This window comes from Stegastes partitus, unplaced genomic scaffold (genome assembly GCF_000690725.1).
Source record: "Stegastes partitus isolate 25-593 unplaced genomic scaffold, Stegastes_partitus-1.0.2 Scaffold12, whole genome shotgun sequence".
NCBI lineage: Eukaryota > Metazoa > Chordata > Actinopteri > Pomacentridae > Stegastes > Stegastes partitus.
The window spans coordinates 1752762-1773497 of NW_007577743.1; the positions used below are offsets into that span (position 1 = coordinate 1752762).

Consider the following 20736-nt stretch of genomic DNA (forward strand, 5'->3'; position numbering starts at 1 on the left):
CACCTCGTACTGTTGTTTGTCACCAGGATCACACAGGCTGCTGTTTCTACTCTGTGCTCAGTGACGTTTAAATCCAGATCAGTGATGAAAGTGAACGTCATGTACAGCTTTGGACATAATCATTTCTAATGCGACCACTGTTTCCTGCCTCTTCGGTTCTTCTTGTTTGGTTTGTAATGATCAGCTGTTTAACTGTTTCAAAGCTGGTTAGCAACACCTCTTTCACTGTCTCTCTCTTCGTTTAGCACCAGGGCAGCTGTCCTCTTGTCATTTCACACTCACTACTTTTACACATTGCTGAGTGATAGTTTAGTTTGGATTACCTGTTGACTATACAAAAACAGTTTATGCATTAAATAATAGTGACTTAATTACTTTTTTTTCTTCTAGTGTGAATTTTGAAATGTTCACAGTTTTAAAACTATCACATTTCATAATGTGTTGCATGTAATGAATTATTATAAGACTTCACCTGGTGCATTCAACTATGATAAAGTTCTAACAAAATGATGAATCTTAAAGGCCTGTCGTGTAGATTCTGTAAAGAAAACAGCAGATTTACTAATAATTATCCCCAAAGCTGCACGTACATAATTAATTTTTATTAACCCACATCTTTAAAAAAAAAAAAAGGATATATTTGTTTACAGTTGTTAACACTGACCATCGTCTAAATGAAAACTTTAGATGGTGAAGGTTTGTCATTGAGTGATTTGACGCCGATGAAATCACAATGACAGGAAGAAGAAGAAATAGTTTCAGGTTAGAGGAAGCTGAGAAGATGAATATAACTGCATACTGAAGAAAGGCAGCAGCTTCATCTGTAGGGGTCACAATAGGTCACAGGAGAGAAGTGGAACGAAAGGAAAGACACTCAGTACACATGTCCGTCACACTGTTCACATGTTAAATGATCTTTTTGTGAGAAGAGGAAACATGTTCTACTGATTAAAGCTGGAGAGCATCAGAGAAAAACACAACATGTGCACTGTGTAAACTAAAGCATCCTGCCAAGTAGCAGCTACTGCTGCACTGCTGTTCAAAGGTAAGAGGGGTGCGATCACCTCTCAGCACTCAGATGCCTTTTACTGTGGCGATGAGCTCCTACATCAGCTGTCAGTCAGCATATGTTGGGACTGTGACAAAGCCATATGGATTCACACAAACACAAATACATGGTTCTCTGTTATAAAGCGATCGTTTATTCTGATTCGGCAGCTCTGTTGTACCGCTGAGGTCTCGTTTTTGACACTCTGCTCACGTGTGTTCCACAACTGGCTCCTGATTTCGTTCAATATTACCATCAGAAAATGTGACTTTTCAGCCCCTCTTCTCCACTGCCCTCTCTTCTCTTTCTGTCTCGCTCCTTCCATTTTCTATAGGCTGTCCTCACCTCAGCGGCACGTTTTCATTAGAGCCTCAGCAGCAGCAGTTCCATTCGTCTTGATCAGTGTGTTGTCTGCGAGGGCAGAGACGGGAGCTCCACGTGTCAGAGGAATCAGACAAACTGATAGCAGTGTCAAATCTAACATACTGATGCTGCTCAGGCTGTGCCAGTGCAGCAGTTGGGTGGCCTCTGTGCTCTCAGAAACCACGTGTCCCTTCATGCACATGGTGGGAGCAGATATGTGCATGTTTCAAGTGATTTACAGAGTACGTACGAAGAGTTCATTTGCAAAAACAAATAACTCCACCTTCACAAACCTTCAACTGTCTACCTGAGACAACATCAATCAGACTTAGTTATCTCTATTTGTGTCATTTCTACTGAGTCAAATCCACTCAGCTGCAGTTTGATTGATATCATCTCAAGTAAACAACAACAAAAAAAAACGTTTTCTGAAAATCTACAAAAATGGAGTTATCTGTTTACTGCATATGAACTCTTCATATGTCATGTGTATGTTTAGTATTAGGGTTGAGTAAGTATCCAACTATGTTAGGACACACAGTCTAATCACGTCACTCAGTTCTAAATACAGCATAGATGTGTCCCAGCTACAGCCAGTGCCTGAAAACACAACATGTTTAAATGTCTGCTACTAAGATCAGTTTATCAAACGTCACTCGTAATGTGTTCAGGTGCATCAAGATGATATGTGTTAAAAGAAAAAGTACATTTACTTTTACTGCAATGGATGAAGTTGCAGCAATTCTGTTAAATACAGCCAAGCTGCATGTCATTTGTAAATTTCACACCAGTCCAGCTCGTTGTGTAGTTTATGGCTGAGACCAGCTGACACGAGTAAATCACTTTGTTGTGTTGTGAGCTTTATTCCATTAGGAGACAATGCTTATGTCATGGTACATTTTTAATTGAATTAGGAAAGAGTTGTTGAAAACCAGCTGGACAAATTATTTAGAAAACTGGAGGTGCTGCTTTGAGTGACCCTGATCTTACTGTGGAGGGGCTGATGTGAAATTTGCTATACAAGAGTTATTAACTTCAGTCCCTGTCTGGAGCTTTAGCCATGAAACCCCAGTGAGGAGTATGTGATGCACAACAGGCAGCCCTGTATCACTACATCAGGACAGGAGACATGCTGGTACAACAGGAGGTGGAGCAGGGTTTAGCCAATGAGGAGAATATTCAATGAAGACATAACTGAAGGAGGAAAGAAAGGGGCAGAGAGGTCCAAGAAGAACGACAAAGCCTTTAAAACCAAATTTTTCATTCTTTCTTCAAGCCACGCTGGCCAGAACCTGCTGAAAGGAAACTTATGGAAAGCATGGAATACAGCTTCACAAACTACAGAGTACAGCATGTTGGTCTGGAATACTGCGAACCTGAAGAATGAAAGCGGTGCTTTGGAAAAAGCACAACTTTGATTAAACTGTCCATCTGATTTTGGGAAAGTCTGACTGACTAAATCACAGCAAAAACAAAAGGTGGAACGGTCGGGTGATAGGACACCGTCCCTCAGAGTCATGCTGTACTAGTCTTTTAAAGAATAGGAGACACCATCCCTTAGCATTTTTGGAGTAGAGCACCTGACGAAAAAGTCAAAAACAGATTGTATCAGGACTGAGCAGCAACTCCAAAACTGTGGTCCAGGTTACCTCAGGGTGCCTCCTCCAGAACATCAGCATCTAATTATTTTATAACATTATATATATATATATTGTTCTGTGTTCAAACCTGCCGGTCGACTGGGTCTGAATTTAAATGTTCTCTCTCTGCCTTCGTGGGGTTTCCCAGTGACATGAATGGTCGGTTAATTTGTGATTCCAAATTGGCCAGTGAGAGTGCAGCTGTGTGTGCCTGGTTATGTCTGTCGTTGTGTTCAGTTCAGTGCTGAGCTGGTGACCTGTCCAGGGTGTACCTCGCCTCTCATCCAGGAACAGTTGGGACAGGACATAGTGGGTATAACTGATGGATATTTTGGTTTAATTTGCAACTGTCCCATCAAAGAAGTGCGAATCCACGGGAATTTTAAGAGAGAAGAATTCCTGAATCTAATAAAATGAGCATTATATGTATGGGAGTAAAACTTCACTGAACACAAAGTCTAAAAAATGATTTGGTAGAAACGAGCAGGATTCCTAATATTCAGCCAAGGACATTGCAAAACCTTTACAGCACACTTCTGTAATCATCAGACATGTCAGGTCAACGACCTTTACGGGGTTTTGTTTTGCTAGTAAGGTGTCCTGTTTCTGTACAATGGGTCATCACACATGATGGTAATGGAACACAAAACACTTGGAGTAAGGTGTAACTGGGAAAGTCAATGTTAGTCACTGAGAAAACCTTAGAGTCATCCAGAAGTTTGGTAGGTAGAGTTAGGTGGAAAGGGTTTAAAGAAACTGTGACCGTTTTTAGTCATTTTTCATCATCATCATCATCACGTTAGACACAGTTGCAACTGTGGGAGTCGACACAGTGGGCACCAAAGTTTACAATTGTTTTTTCAAACAAAATAAAGACAGAAGAGGAGAACGAGAAGGAACGGAGAGGAGTAGAGTCTGGGATACAAGCACAAGCGCCATGGCAACACATAGAAAGAGGAAGAAAAGAGTTACCCATAAGTAGCCGCCGTTTCACCCGCTTGTCCACATCAGCTACTGACGTGGCATTGAACTCAGAGCTCTCAATTGCAGCCTCATCTTTCTCTAAAACACAAGTGACAAGGGGACAAACAGTGAGCAGCAGGTTAATGAGAAGCCCAAATGACCAGACCTTCAGCCCCTCTTGGCGTTTGAGCAAAAAACCAAAGCCAAGAAGCAAGAAGCGATGAAGAAGTGCCAAAATCCCTGTTAGAGTGTTAATCCCCAAACAAATGATAAATCCCCCAAAGCAAATCAAAAGAACAAAACAAAATAAATGAAAATGATCAGTATCAGTGTGTAGCTTACAAAATGAAGCGGTAGGTAGGTTGGTAGGTCGGTAGGTAGGTGGGGGAGGGGAGGGGAGGAGGTTCAAGGCTTACATATGAAGAGTTGTAACAAAAAATGATAGAGGTTTGGGGTTTTAGGGATGGAATGGGTTGGGGTGAATATTAAGGGAGATTTGCATTGTGATGTTGACGTTGCTGTTGTCGCAGATGGAGTTTCTGTCTTCCATATCAAACAGCCACACTTTCTCAGCAATGATTCCCTCACGTTAGGATGGAGGAGGAGGAAGGCGAGAAAGAGAGGGAGGATACAAGCCCAACATTTCCAAGACAAGCCGCCTTAAATGTGGGCACAGGGGCAGAAGCAAAACTGGGTGAGGATGACGACAAGAGAGAGAAGAAAGGCTGGTGCAGGGCACAGGAGGTCGCGGAGGAGAGTGAAGCGCTCCAAGAGCTGAGCGATAACAAGATGACTGAGAGGGGATGAGGAAGGAAAAGAGAGAGCGAAAGAAAGGAGAGAGAAGGAAGACAAAAGACAGAATCAGTCCCATCATGGCCCACAATGAGAGAGGTATATGAGGGAAGGAGGGTTTCACACACCGAGAAATGGGGTTGAAGGAGGAGTGTAGGGAAGGCATGCAGAGAAAAAAAAAGTAGGAGGAGGTAGTCTGGGGGCAGCGCTGGTTGCCTGTTTGTCTATGGAATACATCACAACTGGCTTTACAGTCAACGCTGGAAAAACCACATTCCCAAATACTGGGCAGCAAAGGGGGCGTGGCAGAGGGGGGGGCGAGGAGGATGGTGAGAGGGGGAACTAGAGGACGGTGCTGTAGAAGGAGCTGAGATGGCTGTTAAAGTGGCATGCATGTGCTGCGCTGGGGATGGCGGGGTTGATGATGAAGCCGGGAGAGGGAGGCGGCCTTTTCACCGGGCCTGAGTTATTAAGGCCTGAATGAGCATCTCTCTATGAATGGACGCCACTTGCCGCAAAAGAACAGGCCTTTGATGTACACGCTCGGTCTTATGGGGCGGTGGGAGGGGTGGATATGGGGGCAATTAACATCCCTTCCATTCCGCAGCCCCAGCCTGCAACCATTTTCTCTCTCTCCTCTCAGGCGCATGATGGACAAAGTGGAGGACTTTCTGAAGCACACTCAGGGATGAATGGAGGCTTTCTGGTGCTGAGCTAACGGGTGAAATGTGCTTGTGTGAATGTGTGTGATTGTTGAATCAAGAGCTTGTGCATACCAGTGTGCATGCTTTTGAGCGTCTGCTTGCTTGAGTGTGTGAAAAAATCTGTCGGAGAGGGAGTTAAAACGGGAGTGTGTGTGTGTGTGTGTGTGTGTGTGATGTGTACGACAGGTTGAGGAGGTTGGGAAGAGCGAAATCCCCGCCACTTACTCCTAAAGAGACTATGGCACTAAGTGGTGGTCGGAGGCCCGCAGAGAGGGGAGCTGTTTTAGAGAGCCAGACCTACACAGGACGAGGAAGGGGGAAGAGTTAAACCACTCTACGCTACTAGAGCTAGGAGGAGAATGGTAAAACCGATGCACTGGAAGGAAACAGAAGGACCAGGGTCGCTAAAAACAACAACAACAATAAAAAATGTAGTTCATTTCAAATAGGGAAAATGAGAGAAAAAAAAAAAAAAAGAGAAAAGAAAAAAAGGGAAACCATACAAATGCAGTGTAGGCTCTCCCATGCAGCTGGGCAAGCAGACAAACAACAGACGGCCGGATTAGTGAAAGAGGCAGTGGCAAGATGAATGGATGATGTGGCACATGTGAGTGGACGCATGCAGTATGAACGGCAGGTGTAAGAGTGAAGACGGGTGAACAGTGCGAGTCCCTGCCTAGCTGTTCATGTATGGGGTGCTAATGGATGGGGATGAGGCATGGAAGTCATTTTGGTTTGGCAGAGTTTTGGTGTTTGGTCCCTTTTTGTGAGGAGGTGGTGGTGGAGGATGAGGAGGTGGTGAGAGAGCTGGAGGAGGAGGTTAGGCTTGCTTTCTTGGGAGCTTTAATGTAAGATCAGGCTGCAATTGAGATGTCCAAGTCTAACCCAATGCCCCTGACCCCCCATCCCAGAGTCACTCTTTCCTCTTGTGTACTGAGGATTAATCCTTATTTCCACCTGATTTGGTTTTAACATGGATGCTCAGACAAGACAGGCAATCAGGTACTATCACCAGAAAGCAGGAGGAGGAGGAGGAGGAGGATTAGGAGGAGGAGGAGGAGGGAGGAGGAAGAAGGAACAGAGGGACAGGACTTTCTCGAAAGGGTGACGGGGGGTGGGGTTAAAGGTAGGCCCGTAGAGCAGTTGGGACACTCGGACCACAGACAGAGAGGTCCTTTCTCTCATCAAAACATGAAGAGAGAGAGAGAGAGAGAGAGAAAAGACACAAGACACTGGGAAAAGAGGGAGAGGAGGGTTCCCGCTCTCATTCTGCTTCCTCTTCACAGCTTCTCCTTCACAGAGGATTCCACTTCTTCAAAGCAGCTGAAAAGAAAACGGGTTAGTGGCAGTCAAAACCTGCTGCTGCTGCTGCCGCAAAGCAGCTCAGCAATCAGCTCCAGTGGTGAGGGACAGAGAGAGACAGAGGAAGACAGAAGCACAGACAGACGGAGGTGTTTCCAGTGTTCAAACACAGCATCAACATGGCATTGGATCAAAAACATCCGTGTGTGATCAGCAGCACCGATTATCATTCTGAGACGTTTCTCAGCAAACAGACAGGAATGAGAAAACTTAGAGCGTCTTCTAGTTGAGCAGGTGGTTGTAATCTCACCAGGTTACAGGTAACCAAGTGTTAAATCACACAAACACTTTTCTTTGGTTTGAATATGGAATTTACTTGATTTGGTTCATCAAGGTTTTCACCGCCCAATTACAAACGAACCAGAACTTGTGAACAAGAGTCACATGGACTCCCAGGCAGCTCACTAACTGGACGGAGCTCTGGTGACCTGTCGTGCTGCCAGCGTACAGAGTCTGGCAGCCGAGGAGTCAAAACAAATTTTGATTCAAAGCTCGGAACTTTAGTGATTACTGCTTCTGGGACTTTTGCCGAGAAAGAATTGCTCTGAACACCTTTTCTGGAGTTGGTGTCAGTTCTGAATATGTGAGGAAATTGCCAAATAAGACATCAGACTGTGGTTTGGTCTTGGTTCATTTTGTTATGATTAACTTTCCAAATCTGAGGAGCTGCTGGCTATCGGATGTCGACCTCCATCTCATGCTAGCCATAAATCCTGGATTTTTGGGAAGTTTTCTGTAATTTATTTGGATTTCTTTCTTACTACAGACAAAACTCACAGCAATGCTTTTAGAAAAAGACTGACACGTTCCTTTTTCTAGGTATATTGGGTGTGACCTGAATTCAAAGACCATTGCTCCCATCCAACGGAAGAAGAGTTCTTGCCTCAAACAGTTTAGATCATCTGGTTGAAGCATGCAAAAGAATACGTCCATTGCTAGTAACTGACTGCTGCCATGTGCTCTCTCCTGTCTCCAATTCATGTTAGATACACAGCAGACTCAAACACAACCCTGTGCAATATCACTTCAATGTCAAATCACCTCTGTCACCTCTCAGGAACTGCATTTGTTGTAAGTATATAAATAAAATGTCTCCTCTTATGAGCAACCAAAAAGAAATACTTCTGAAAAAAACCTACTTAATATACAGACCCCAAAGTAGAAACGCATTGTAACAAAATTAAACACGCCTGATTACTGACACACAAGTTAGAAAATCTGTGATGGTTCAAATTAAATTGAGTACATGTGATTTTCAATCAGCCTAAATGAATAAATATAGTTATAAAAAGAACACCAAAACGTTCTCAGTTTTAGACGTATTGGCGTCTGTCTGCACGTCTACATTAGGTCTCCACATGGAAGGACGAAAATGAAAAATCTGATGGTGAGACTACACCAATATGATAAGGAGCACAGGAACCTCTGTGACCAATTAAGATTGAGTTGAAGCCTAGCCTAGCTGTAATCAGGAAGTATAGAAAAAGCCACAGCACCACCCACAGTAGTCATCTTGCTCACCGGACAGGGTGCTAATCTAGTTTTAATCTTAGCACAGAAGGCCAAGTGCTTCAGACGAGGCACAGTGTCTCAGAAAAACACTGGTCCTTGATTGAAACAAGGTGAATTTGTTTGGTTTCGGTGTGAACCTGGCCGGGACTGCAACAGTAAATGCATAGTCCCACCAGTCCAGCACAGAGGTGGAAATTTCACGATGTGGGGCCGCATGAGTGCAAAGGTTTTGGGGAGATGACATTTATTGATGGTACCACGGATGCCTGTGGATATACCACAATGCTCGCTGACGAGACGACTCCCAGCGTGCAGAGGTTTGGCAGAGGAGCATGATAACGATTCAAAGCACGCTGCCAAAATCACACAGGAGATTCTGAAGAGGAAAAAAGTGAAAACTCTGACCTGGCCAAGTATGTCTTGGCTGACTTAAATCCAATTATACACCTTTGGGGTGTTTTAAAGAGAAAGGTAGAGCAAAGAGCATCTGAAAAAAACGGAGAATATTGCTCTGGAAATCTGTGCAACGCTGGTGTCTTCCACACTAAAGAGGGCTGAGTTTGAGATTTGTTGCATTGAGTTCATACAGTGGAGCCTGTATTTTTAATATAGTAAACCTAAACCGTCTACTGCTCAACTTCGACATGATGGGATTAATGTAACTATCGTCATTTGACATTTAAGTCATATTGCACAGGCCTGTACTTACTTCAGTTGTATACGTCACATTTTTAAACAAGTTGTGTGCAGTTTATTTATTGTTCTCTGGTATTAATGATTCCACCTCAGACTAAATGAACAGAAACAATCTGTTCACAAAGATAACACAACAATGTCTTCAACAATCAGAATGTTAAACATACAGTCCTGTAGCTACATTCTTTAATCCAAAATCAACATACAGCCAAGCATCCCATTCAGAACGTGCACAACTTGACAACTTGGATTATCTTGTACTGGATTGCACAGCAGTGGTGCAGCCATCAGTTAGAACTAGCCAGCAAAAGAAAACCAGTTCTGAAACAATGTCTAGTTTAGCATTAAAACAGTCTGAGAATCAACTTCAGTAAGGAGAGGTCACCTGATCTCTAGCTTCCTTTGCTACGACTGAAAGAACTAAATGTTATCATCTTAGGGGGAAAAGCAGGCAATGCTTTTATGAACTTGACAAAAGTAACTTAAGCAAATTGAGAGCATGCATTTCTGCACTCCACTTTCTAATTTAAGGGTACAAAATACAAATGACTAATACCTTAATACCTGCCCAGACACTATAGATTACATGCCCTGGAGGCCAAGCTACTCAAACAGCCAGTCACTGGCACATGCCACTTCAAACTGGCTTCCAGAGCAAAGATGCGGTGATGAAAACTGATTTCTGGCTCTAACAAACCTCCTCATGTTTACATCAGCAGGAAGGAGGTGGGAAAAAACAACTCTGAACAGCTTCACTTACCTGGAACGCCTGATTCATCCTGTACTGATTAGAAAAATATCAAGATGAAAATGAATCTCCTTTAAGTGAGAGCCAGGATGCGAAGGCACGCTTCTGCTGACACTCATCTGTACAAATGACCTGTTTGAAAAGAGAGCGGCCGGCTGGCTGCTAACAGACTTCTGACATGATGAATGTGGGAGATCTGTCAGTCATTCATTCTCCACCAGACAGCACCGTCACTTCTCTGTAACCTAAACATATCACTGCTCATTCCTCGGCCCTGACACACTTCCATTATGATGCTCTGTCCAAGGCTAACGATGTGAAATATCATTGTGCTTGTGTATTAAAGACATTAATGTTTATGTAGCAAACATGATGGGACAGAGATTAATTGTTGATTTGTGCATGCTGTTCTACGGGACAATCTTCTGTCTACATTGGACATTAAACGGAAGCTCTGTGACGATTTTGTTTGTGAAAATACAAAATTTCTGTGTGTATTTATATATATATATATATATGAGATTTTTAAGGCTGTCGAAAGTATCGTATTAGCTTTTGTGTTTCATTTAATGTGCAAACATTATTCTGCAGTAAGAGATCACATCCAAATCGAGGCAGCTCTGTCTGTCAGCTTAGTCCTACTGATACAGAACTTGTCATAAGTCTGAGGTTCCCAACTTGGTCCTCAAGCCAACTGCTGTCTCGACTTTGTAGTTGATCACTGATAGTCTCCAGAAATAAAACAAGGTGCTCGCTGCAGTCTGCCATTCAGAGTCAAGATATTACAACATTTCATAAAAATAAAGTTCAACTTCTTTACAATTTTGAAGCGTTTGCACCTTGTGGAAGTGATGATTTGGAAAGAAAATACAAATGGTCTAAAGAAAATAATTTATTTAATGTCACTGATTTCATCTTGTACAAAACACAGATTTATGATCATGGTAGCTCTGTAGCCGTGGTTTTGGTGGGTTGTGCATAAGAGAAATATTTACACTACTAATGCAGGTGAGATGCCGACTATAGTGCAGGTGAAGCCGGATTACAGCTTCCCTAAGTACGGCATTGATTGAATAAGGTTTTATTCATCAGCTTTTACTGGCAGCGTTTCTGAGCAGTCCCAGAGATGCACCAGGCAGGACCGTACAGGACTGAGTCTCATTCATGTCGCTATTGACAGTGTTGATTGATTAGAATTGAGGGATAAATCAGGGCAGAGCTGGCTGTGGAGATAATTCTGTTTAAGTCCTGCTTCTTTCTGTTCGCGTGAGAAGCTCCCTGCCTCTTTTGTGTTCGCAATGTTTAAATAGCAGAGGCCAGGGCAAGAGGGTAGGAACTGTTGAGGAGCTAGGAGGTAATCTATCTACCAACTTCAGCCCTCCTCCCCCACTTCCTCATGACGTTACTTTCCTTCTTCTGCACAACGACTCAAGACCTTCTATCGTACAACAGATGTTACAGTGAAGCAGCTGTGAGAGCTTCGGGGTGTGTGTGTGTGTAAACTGGGCAGCCGTTGTGGTTGTCACTCACCGATGCAGGTCTTGCTGTCTGAGTGCAGAGCGTACTTCTGGTGGCAGCCGCACACCGGCCCCGTGTCCGTGTCGTCACACGTGTGCTGGCAACCGCCGTTTCCATAGTTACACGTCACTGAAGACGACACACACGTTAGATCTCACACCAGCATGTGCATCACAAGGCTCATGAAATCCAATTTATATCTCTACATTCATGACAGTTTGGCCAAATTAACCAAAAAGAGCCATAAAGGGACGTGCCTCATGTGAAACAAAGAAATTAAAGTCAAATTTATTTCTAAAGCACATTTAAGAAGTTAATTCAAAGCATCGGAATAAAAAAGACAACAAAGTCAGGGCATCAAGCTCAACCTAAATCAAATGCCAACGAGAGAGACCTAAAACTTTCTACGGTCTCAGGAGCTACTACATTAAACTGTTCTGGAGGTTAGGAGGAGCTGCTCCAAAGGCTTGATTGCCTCTATACGATTTGTCTTGGTGCCAGAACATCGAAGGGCATCTGGTTGGTTGAGCTCAGTGTTCAACTGAGGTGTGATGACGCACAAGTGATGCTAAGTTAGGTAGTACCAACCCCTCTAAACCGTTAATGGACAAGAGGCCTGGGAAGAGACGACAGCACTGGTGTGTGATCATGTTTTCTTTCATTTTGCACCAGCTGCATGCGCCAAAGAGAAAACTGCTTTATGACACATAGGAACAATTACAACAGTCATACTGAGTGATAATAAGGCCATAAATAACTTTTTTTTTTAAGTATGGGAAAGAGAGATAGGCCTTCATCTTGTCTAAAAGTCTTCATTGAAAGAAGTTTTTTTTTTTGGCCTCTGTGCCTTTATTGGATAGTCTAGTGAGAGAGAGACAGGAAAGTAGGGGAGAAGACATGTGGGAAAGGGTCATGAGTGGGATTCAAACTCATGACCTCCACATTGGGACTGTAGCCCTGCACATGGGACGCCAGCTCAACCAGGTGAGCTATAGCGGCATCGAAAAAGAAGCCGGTTTTGACCCCTGAGCTGAACTTTCAGGGTCATCCAAAGCTCAGGTCAACCAAACATCTCAGTCCTATTTCTATGGCCACATAGATTTGTAAACTGTTCACAAAACAATGAAAAGAAATCATATTTGGACCTCAAGGACACATATTCAACAACATAAAAAGATTGGGCACAAAATGGCGCCTTAAGGGACTCCACAAGACCTCTGCAAAATGTAAAAAGAAGAAGCTGATTTAAAAATATCTTACAGAGAAACCAGGTATCAACCTAAGTTCATCGCTCCTGAAACAGCCAGCTGTGTTCTGTTTCTTATAACTGGTCAAACACTTGTAGCTCCTCCTAACTTGCCTTACAGTTCTCGAGGTGAAGAAAGCAGATATGAATACACTTAGTGAACTTCTCAGCCTTTTTTAAAACTTTGTAGATCCTTAATCTTTACCATTTTGGGATTTTTCAGTGGCTCTTAAGAAAAAAAGAAAGGACGTCAGAAGGGTAGGAACAAGACAAGAAGGCAAAAGGATGAGGCAGACAGTAAAAGACGGAGTGGACGCAGGACACAAAACAAGAAATAAGTGAAGAAGAAAGGCAGAGAGGGCACGAAAGGAAAAGGACGGAGAAGATGTGTGCGTGCTTGTGTGTGCACATGAAGGTGTTGTAGACATAACTGCCGTTCCTTTTATCACTCATTTACTACCGTCCTGTGCCGCCGCGCTCAACAGGCCGACACAGCACCGGGTCCCTGGCCGCTAATGAAATATTACCACAGTGGGGGATGCATTAGAGCCTTTCAGAGGCTTTCACAATCTTTACACTCTAACCGTCTGAGAAGGAGAACAAGATGTGTTGCCAAACAAAGTGTAACTAAAAGCTTATTTTTCCCCCTCAAAAACAGCAGCCCTAAATTCCATGGCTGCAGGCATTCAGCGTGAAGAGTGAGAAACAGGGATGGAGCTGCAAAGGGGTGTTTAGAGACATGAATTCTCTCTACTGAATCCTTCAGCACCTTCAGCTTGGCCTGAAACGCTTAACTGATTTTGGTATTAAATGTCCACCCTCATATTTTACCACAGCAGGCCGACTGGAATTTGTCCATCATTGCTATTACAGATGTTTATTACAGGAACAGTTTAGATCCTTCATCACACCAGTACGTAACTGCAATAAAATTAAGCCTATAAAACAAAGTGTTAATACCTTGCTGCCATGTGAGTTGTAAAATAAAGCGACAAGTCAATTGACTAAAGATTAATAGATGACGGAAAGCATTACACAAAAATGTATATAGCATTTCAAAACATCCAACATCTGCGAGCTGTGAACAATGTAAACAAATGTGAGCGAACCTGGCATGATGTTGACCTTAAAGCACATTGGCTTCCTGTGGTGAGTGTGTGTCGGTGTGTGTGTGTGTGTGTGTCAGTGTGGGGTCAGATGTGATACATACATGTACAGTCCTTCTGGTTTTTGGCCAGCTCAAAGCCAGGTCGGCACTCGCACGACACTCCGCCTTTGCCTGGAGCCTCTCTGCAGATGTGGGCGCAGCCGTGGTCCTTGTTCATGCAGTTCATTCCATCTGTGCACAGGACAGAGACAACGGCACGTTACAGTGTTTTCATTATACAGCGCAAAACAGAATCAGTCTGAATCGTGTTTCTGTGTGACAATAAATAAGCAACAATCAGTGTAAAAAAATATTTATTGTGTTGAGAGTCAAAAACTGAGCAAGTCCACTTCATCAGGTCTGTGTGGATGTAGAAGAGCTCCACCCACCATCAGACTCTGATTTACACAAGTCCACACTGAACGATAGAAATATTTGACTTTACTCTCTAAATGAACTTCATCCACTTCAAACTGTGGCGAGAAATAAAGAAGTACAGAAATGTCTCCTGTGAAAATGACAAAAACCTGTTGAACTCGTCACGTAGAGAAAAAATTGTTTTCAGCACAATTCTTCTCTATCATGATGCATCCATATCACCTTATGGACAGACATACAGACACATCCATAATGTGGTTTTACTGAACTTCAGTAGCACTTGGCTATTCTATGTATGCATGTATTTAGTATATTACAGACAGGACACTTTGTCAGATTTACCCATTTATTTGGGATCTCATGCATTTGAGTTTGGTGGTGACTCTGCTCGAGTGATGCTCTGGAACAATCTGAGCAAGCATGACACAGACAGTCCCTGAGATCACAAACCCCCCGGCAGAGCCTTAAATTCACAATATTCAAATACAGTATCCAGTATAGGCCCACTAAATGGTCTTCACTTTACAGAATCCAGATTACATAGTTCCAAGGCACAATAATGAACACTCTGCATCCTACAGTCCACGATATGGGAACAACCAGGGTTATTCAACAGAATTCAATTAAATTTTATTTGTATAGCGCTGTTTACAACATATGTCATCACACAACATGGTAAGATGAAGACCTTACAAACTTAACCAGAGAACCCAACAATCTAAAGCAGCCTCTGGACTCTCTGAGCAAGCGGTCGGCAACGGTGGGAAGGAACCAAAACCCCCCAAGGGATCGGGGGAAAACCTCCGGCAGAACCAGGCTCAGGGAGGACGGCCATCTGCCTCGACTGGTTGGGTGAGAATGATCAGTTATTTAATAGATGGTTGTGGAATTGAACTGTTTTAAAGGGGGTGGTTGGGGAGGAGGAGGATATTTGTCGATCTGTAGAGGCTGGAGGAGCAGCGATGTGCTGAGCGTGGAGCAGCAGAATGAATGAACGCTGCCTCAGTTATAGAGCAGCTCAGTGGGTGGGCTGGACTGAAGTAGTGAACGACTGGACAGGACGGGCCTTGTGACGCCCTGACTCCATGCCTGTCTGAACTAATGTGAAGCGCTACATAATATGTACGGTATATATCTTTGTCTAGCAAACATGCACCTCATGCAAAACTTAGGCAAAAGACCAATATTTTTTAGGAAGTAAATACAGGTTAGTTTAGTCTGTAGTTCTCTGCCAGCGTGGTAGTTGCTATAGTTTTCATCAATATTTACTGTCTGATGTTTTTCAGTGCATTTGACAATCTGTACTGTCAGAATGGCAAACCATCACAAGCAGCAAAGAAGACAGTCCACCTCATGTTGATGCTCCTGCAATGGGTTCACTTTATTTTTAATCTGTTCTTATCGGACTGGAATAATGACTCTAAAGAGAAACTAGTGGTGCAGCCCCAGCATCAGTCAGTCTCATTACTTTGGTCCAGATAAAAATATTACCAGATGGATTCACACACATTCATTCATTCATTCATTCATACATTCATTCATTCATTCATTCATTCATTCATTCATTCATTCATACATTCAGTCAACCTTTATAACCTCATGTTTCCAGTCACTGCTTTTAGTCCAAGTTTGATTACATTTAGGCACCAGAACTATGTGGTTAGGTTTATAGTAATACCACAGACTGGGTTAAAAGACGACTCCTTCACAACATGTTTGAACTCCTCTCCTATCTGCTGGATTACAAGGAGTCTTGTCCCATCTAAATATAGGTTTAGATGCGTGAATAAAGCAACAAAATAAGAGACGCTGATTTGAAATGTGTTGTGATATGTCACAAATAAACATAATCTGGCAAAAACTTGTTTCAAGATATAATTGAAAATGCAGTTAAGCTGTATAGATGTGACATCCAGTCACGACTCGATAATCCGACCCTTAACAATCCTAAACTTTGCTATCCAACAGGTTTTAGGAAAAACTAACGGAACCCATAAAAACAGCTTTAACATACCGACAGCCTTGGATTCTGACTCCAACATGACATTTTATGTCACCAATCAGGATGACGGCGTATTATCTGACTGAACAATCCCACAGATTGGCTACGTTCACACTGCAGGACTTGATGCTCAATGAGGATTTCTTTGTGACTTCCTTCACGTTTCCAGTTAAATGCGACTTGTATGTGATCTGCTGTGTGAACTTCATACGACCCAAAAGTGTCCCGCATGCAAGCGTGGGTAACAGTGGAGCGTATCTGCCGTCGATGGAGGAAACAGAAGTGTGACCGCCAACTAAACTGGCATTTGAGTTCCGACCACTTCCACCCCGTCGGAGCGCACACCCGAGGTGAGGTAGAAGTAGCCAGAACGTGCACAAGTGCAGTCAATTAGGCATGAAATCCAGCGATGTGTAGTGTTCTAACAATATACTAGTTATTATAACAACTATAAACAATTAATATTAACCACAAATGAGCCTTCCAGCATCAAGCCCTCCTTGTATCTCGACCTCCGTCTTGACAATCCGACAGCCTTGATATCTGACATAAAAGAAGGTTTTACATTTAGTGTCAGATTATCGGGTCAGGACTGTATTTGGGCGACAGGGCTGGGAGATCTGCAAAATCAGCCAAACTACTGACCAGACTCAGTGCAATGGCTGTTACAAATGGTTGTGTCACGCACTGGTTTGTTTTTATGTAACTATGACTACAGTGCATACATTTTATTTAATGTGTGGCAATCTGATGTTTGAGCATGTATAAAAATAGAAGCATAAATGAGAGTCTTACAGGTAAAGCATTGGGTTTGTCAGTGTCAGAGTAGCTGAGTCTGGAGCACCAGCCCAGCTCCTCAGTTCTATTCAAGAATGTATTAATGTTTTATAATACATGAATGTATTCATATGTATTAAAAAAAATAGGTTATGTATGGATATGAAAAAGAATGGGCCACAAGGAAATGACACATTTTACAACCAAAGCTGAGCAGAAGCCTCGCTGTCTGAAACCCACATGAACCTAAAGGATGGTTTTACTGTGACTGCCTCGACGCCACTGCTGACAACCCTTCACCCTCTGCATCATTTTAACACCCATAATCACAGCACAGAACATCCCCTCGGGTGCACAAATTTCTGTAGTATTGAAAGGAGACAGTGAGGAGGCTTGTAACTGAAGACCTGTGGTTACTCTGTTGTCTGTGACAGCAAGCCCAATCCTCAGGCCCAGCTGAGCAGCCAAGGGTCATCAAACCACTGCTTTCCTGCCCTTATTGCTAAAAGCCAGTTTCATGCTTTCTGAAATTCCACTTCCACATATTAAAATCCTGACAATGTTCATCAGCACCAGTTAAGGTCAGTTCTTGAGCCTCATCAGTTCATGTCGCTGATCAGAGACATCTCCTTGTCAGCGCTGGCACGGCTCCTAATTGTACAACTGTACTGCTCTTCTTCTGTTTCTTCCATCCATTCATTCGTTCCTTCACCCAGGACTGTCTGATGTGGTCTCAGTCTATTCTTGGGGATTTACAGAGCACACTGTGGCAATAATATGTGAAATAGGCCAGTGTTTAAATCTTGATCAGCAAGGAGAGGAGCCGGGGGAGGAAGCAAAACGGTGGAGGACGGAGGGCCAGTGCTCTCCAGAGAGGTGAGTAGGGAGGATGAAGCCAGCCAAAGATATCACTGAGCTCTGGGAAGAACTGGGAACGTTAGTTAGGGAGTATGTGGACGTCTTCTCATCATGCCACAATCACATGTCTTCACTCACAAAAGATGTGTATCAAATGTATTTTTATTACACTCCAATCTAATGAAAGTTTCAGATTAATTTTTTTTCCACGTTATCCTTCAGCTTTCCTTCATACTTAAATCGAAAGCTGCAGTTTTTCTCCCAGGATAGATTTTGGTAGCTGGTTGTTCCTCATTCCTCTCAGTCCATTTCTCATGTGACTGGCCCGGATCAGCGTGTTTCATGGTGACTTTTCAGCACAGTCTTTATTCTTCTGAAGTGGGAGTATCAGGCAATAAACAAGGACAGAGGGGAGCTGTCTCCTCAAGGACAGACAAATGGACTTCCACCACAACAACATGTACTCCCTTAAAAGGACACCTGTTACTACGGCTGCATAATTTTGTTTCTCGGCCCTCCATCGTCCTTCCTTTGCCAGGGTTTCTCATCGACCTGTGTGACGGCTCCTCCGTGGATGATGAGTGGTAAAAACACTGGGGGATGTCAGGGAAAGTTAGCTACAATCAGAAAAGGAATCAGAACTGGACTAGTAGGTTATTATGGTCTGTATTCAACATCTATGATAATTCTTTGGTGGTTTCAAGTGTACTGATCAGCTGGAGAAACTAAACGTATGTCTATTTATAAACGGCCATTCCTCCTGTAAGAATGCATCTCTGTCCGTCAGCAGAGAGACTTTACTCAACAGGTTTGAATGAAATCTGCTGAACAGCTTTGCAAAGCGCAAAGAGGAACATGTTAACATACGGCCAGTTATAAAGGGCTTCACATGTTTGCTCTGAAGTTTAGACAGATTCCAGCTATGTGTGAAAAAACTCAGAGGTGTGCAGATAATCACCACCGGGGCAAAAAGCTGAACCACACCGAACATCATCCGGCAAGGTGCTGCTTCGGCTAACTAATCACAAACAAATGCACAAGCCAGGTAGATGTCATATTTATTTTACTGCTAGTACTAATATTTACTTGTTACTTAAATGAAGTGATGAGTATCGTGCAGTAGGTTTCCTGTGGCTATGAAGGAAATAACCGAGTAACAAAAGGCAGTAAGACGTCATGTTAGAGGTGCGATTTTTTCCCCAAAATCATTCATATGCTTTCTCATTCATCAGTGGCAAAGTATTTGTTTGTCACCTCATGAATCAAACAGTTCTCACAATTGCTGAAATCTTCCTGCATGTCTCCTCTGGGATTTGGTCCCACTCCTCTTTGTGACCATCTCCAGGTCTTCCAGGCTGAAGGCTTCCTCGCCATCACTCTGCTCTTCAGTTCCCTCTGCAGATTCTGAATGAGATTCCGTCCTGGACTCTGGCTGGGTTAGGGTTAGGGTTCGTAATATGCTGAAGTTGTTTTCTGTTAACCATTTCACATTCGTTTACGTCGGTCAGACTTCCTGGCCCAGCAGCTGAAACACTTCCCCAAAGCACCACAGATTCTCATCACCAGACGTCTCTTTTCTTTTGTCACATCTCTGAGTCCAAACAACTACATTTGTAAGTAATCAGACTGAAGAACTGATGACCAGAAGCTTCTCTTTTCTCCAGGTGAGCTTATGAAAAAGCTCGATGAGCTGTTGTGTGTCTGTCTTGGTTGGTGTCGGTGGAGACCAGCCTTGTTCAGTGTCTGCAGGAATGTCTGTGTGAGACGTTGGTATCAGAGCGGCTCAGATTCATCAGGATGGTTTTGGTGTGATCCTTGAATTGTTCTTGGCCTCTCACAATACCACAGCGCTGGGCTTCTGCTTCCTACCACACCGTTTTCCATGGAGTGGAACTCCTTGTACTTTCTGATGATGTTTTGCACTGTGGCCGCTGGCGCTTGAGAACAGTTGGATATGACTTTATAGCTTTTCCTCATCTTGTGAGCAGCCACAATGTGCAGCTCTCTCTCAGTGATGAACCCTAATAACAACCTCACGGAGCTCTTTGGTTTCAACCATGAATTGCAATTAACTAGTCACTGAGAAATACAGCATCAGCTGTTCTCAGTCTGCAGCGTTAGAATAGTATTAGAATACACGGGAACATATTAGAAATTACAAGAACCATTTGGAATTGTATAGAACTTGATTTTTCTCAAAAATGTGTTCCTACAACAGAACCTCAGAGCTCTTCTATAAAAAACCCAGAAGAATGCATGGTTCTGAGCCTGGGTGTGAACTTTGAGCCCCATCAAGACATTATTATTTACTGTTTTTATTTCATTTATTTCAATTTATTGTTTTTTATTATTATTATTATTTACATTCAGTCTTTAAAAAGCCAATGTCAACTGGCCATTCAATAAATAGGTTGTAAAAGTACCTCCCAGACCGCCTGACCCCGCTGCTGAAAAACCTCCTGGACCAAACACTGGGGGATGATTCATTTTGAATTATTAAAAAACATAGTAGTAGTTAAAATTCAATAGCAACTTTAACATACAGTCTGACTGTCTTTTGTCACTTGTTTATGTCATTTCCAGGCAGAGGAAACCTATGTTAACTGTAGTTGTGCAGTGTTTGGTGTCTGAGATATTTACTGACGTGACTTGTATTCCAAGTCTTAGTGGTACCTGAAGTGACACCAACCTCTCTGTTGTTTGTCTTTACATGTGGCTCATTTTGGTCTCAACACACAATGTAGACCCACTAATTTTCCTGTGTTACAGGCTTACAGCATAGCTAAGAGATATCACACAGCCACCATGAGCTCTTCCTTAAAAATAAAACCATGTGTCTGAGACACAGCGCTGACAGACAAACGAAGCAGCAACAACAAGAACTGTGATTAGCTGAGGTCGCTGGAGTTTTCTTCTCCTTTAAGTTTCCGATTGTGTTAGAGGTTATAACACCATGAATTAAAAAGACAAACAGGACAAGAG

At 43.0% G+C, this 20736-nt stretch overlaps 1 protein-coding gene across 2 annotated transcripts in view; it reads right to left on the reverse strand.

Moving 5' to 3' along the window:
• scube1 (signal peptide, CUB domain, EGF-like 1) overlaps window positions 1-20736 on the reverse strand; it is a 127705-nt gene that overhangs the window by 47603 nt on the left and 59366 nt on the right. The window contains exons 5-7 of one of the 2 annotated variants that reach the window (XM_008288242.1): window positions 13803-13931; window positions 11359-11475; window positions 4024-4113 (exon numbers count right to left, since the gene is read on the reverse strand). In XM_008288242.1, coding sequence (XP_008286464.1) covers window positions 4024-4113; window positions 11359-11475; window positions 13803-13931 — 336 coding nt within the window. The remainder of the gene's footprint in view (window positions 1-4023; window positions 4114-11358; window positions 11476-13802; window positions 13932-20736) is intronic. The other variant, XM_008288233.1, reaches the window with a different exon arrangement.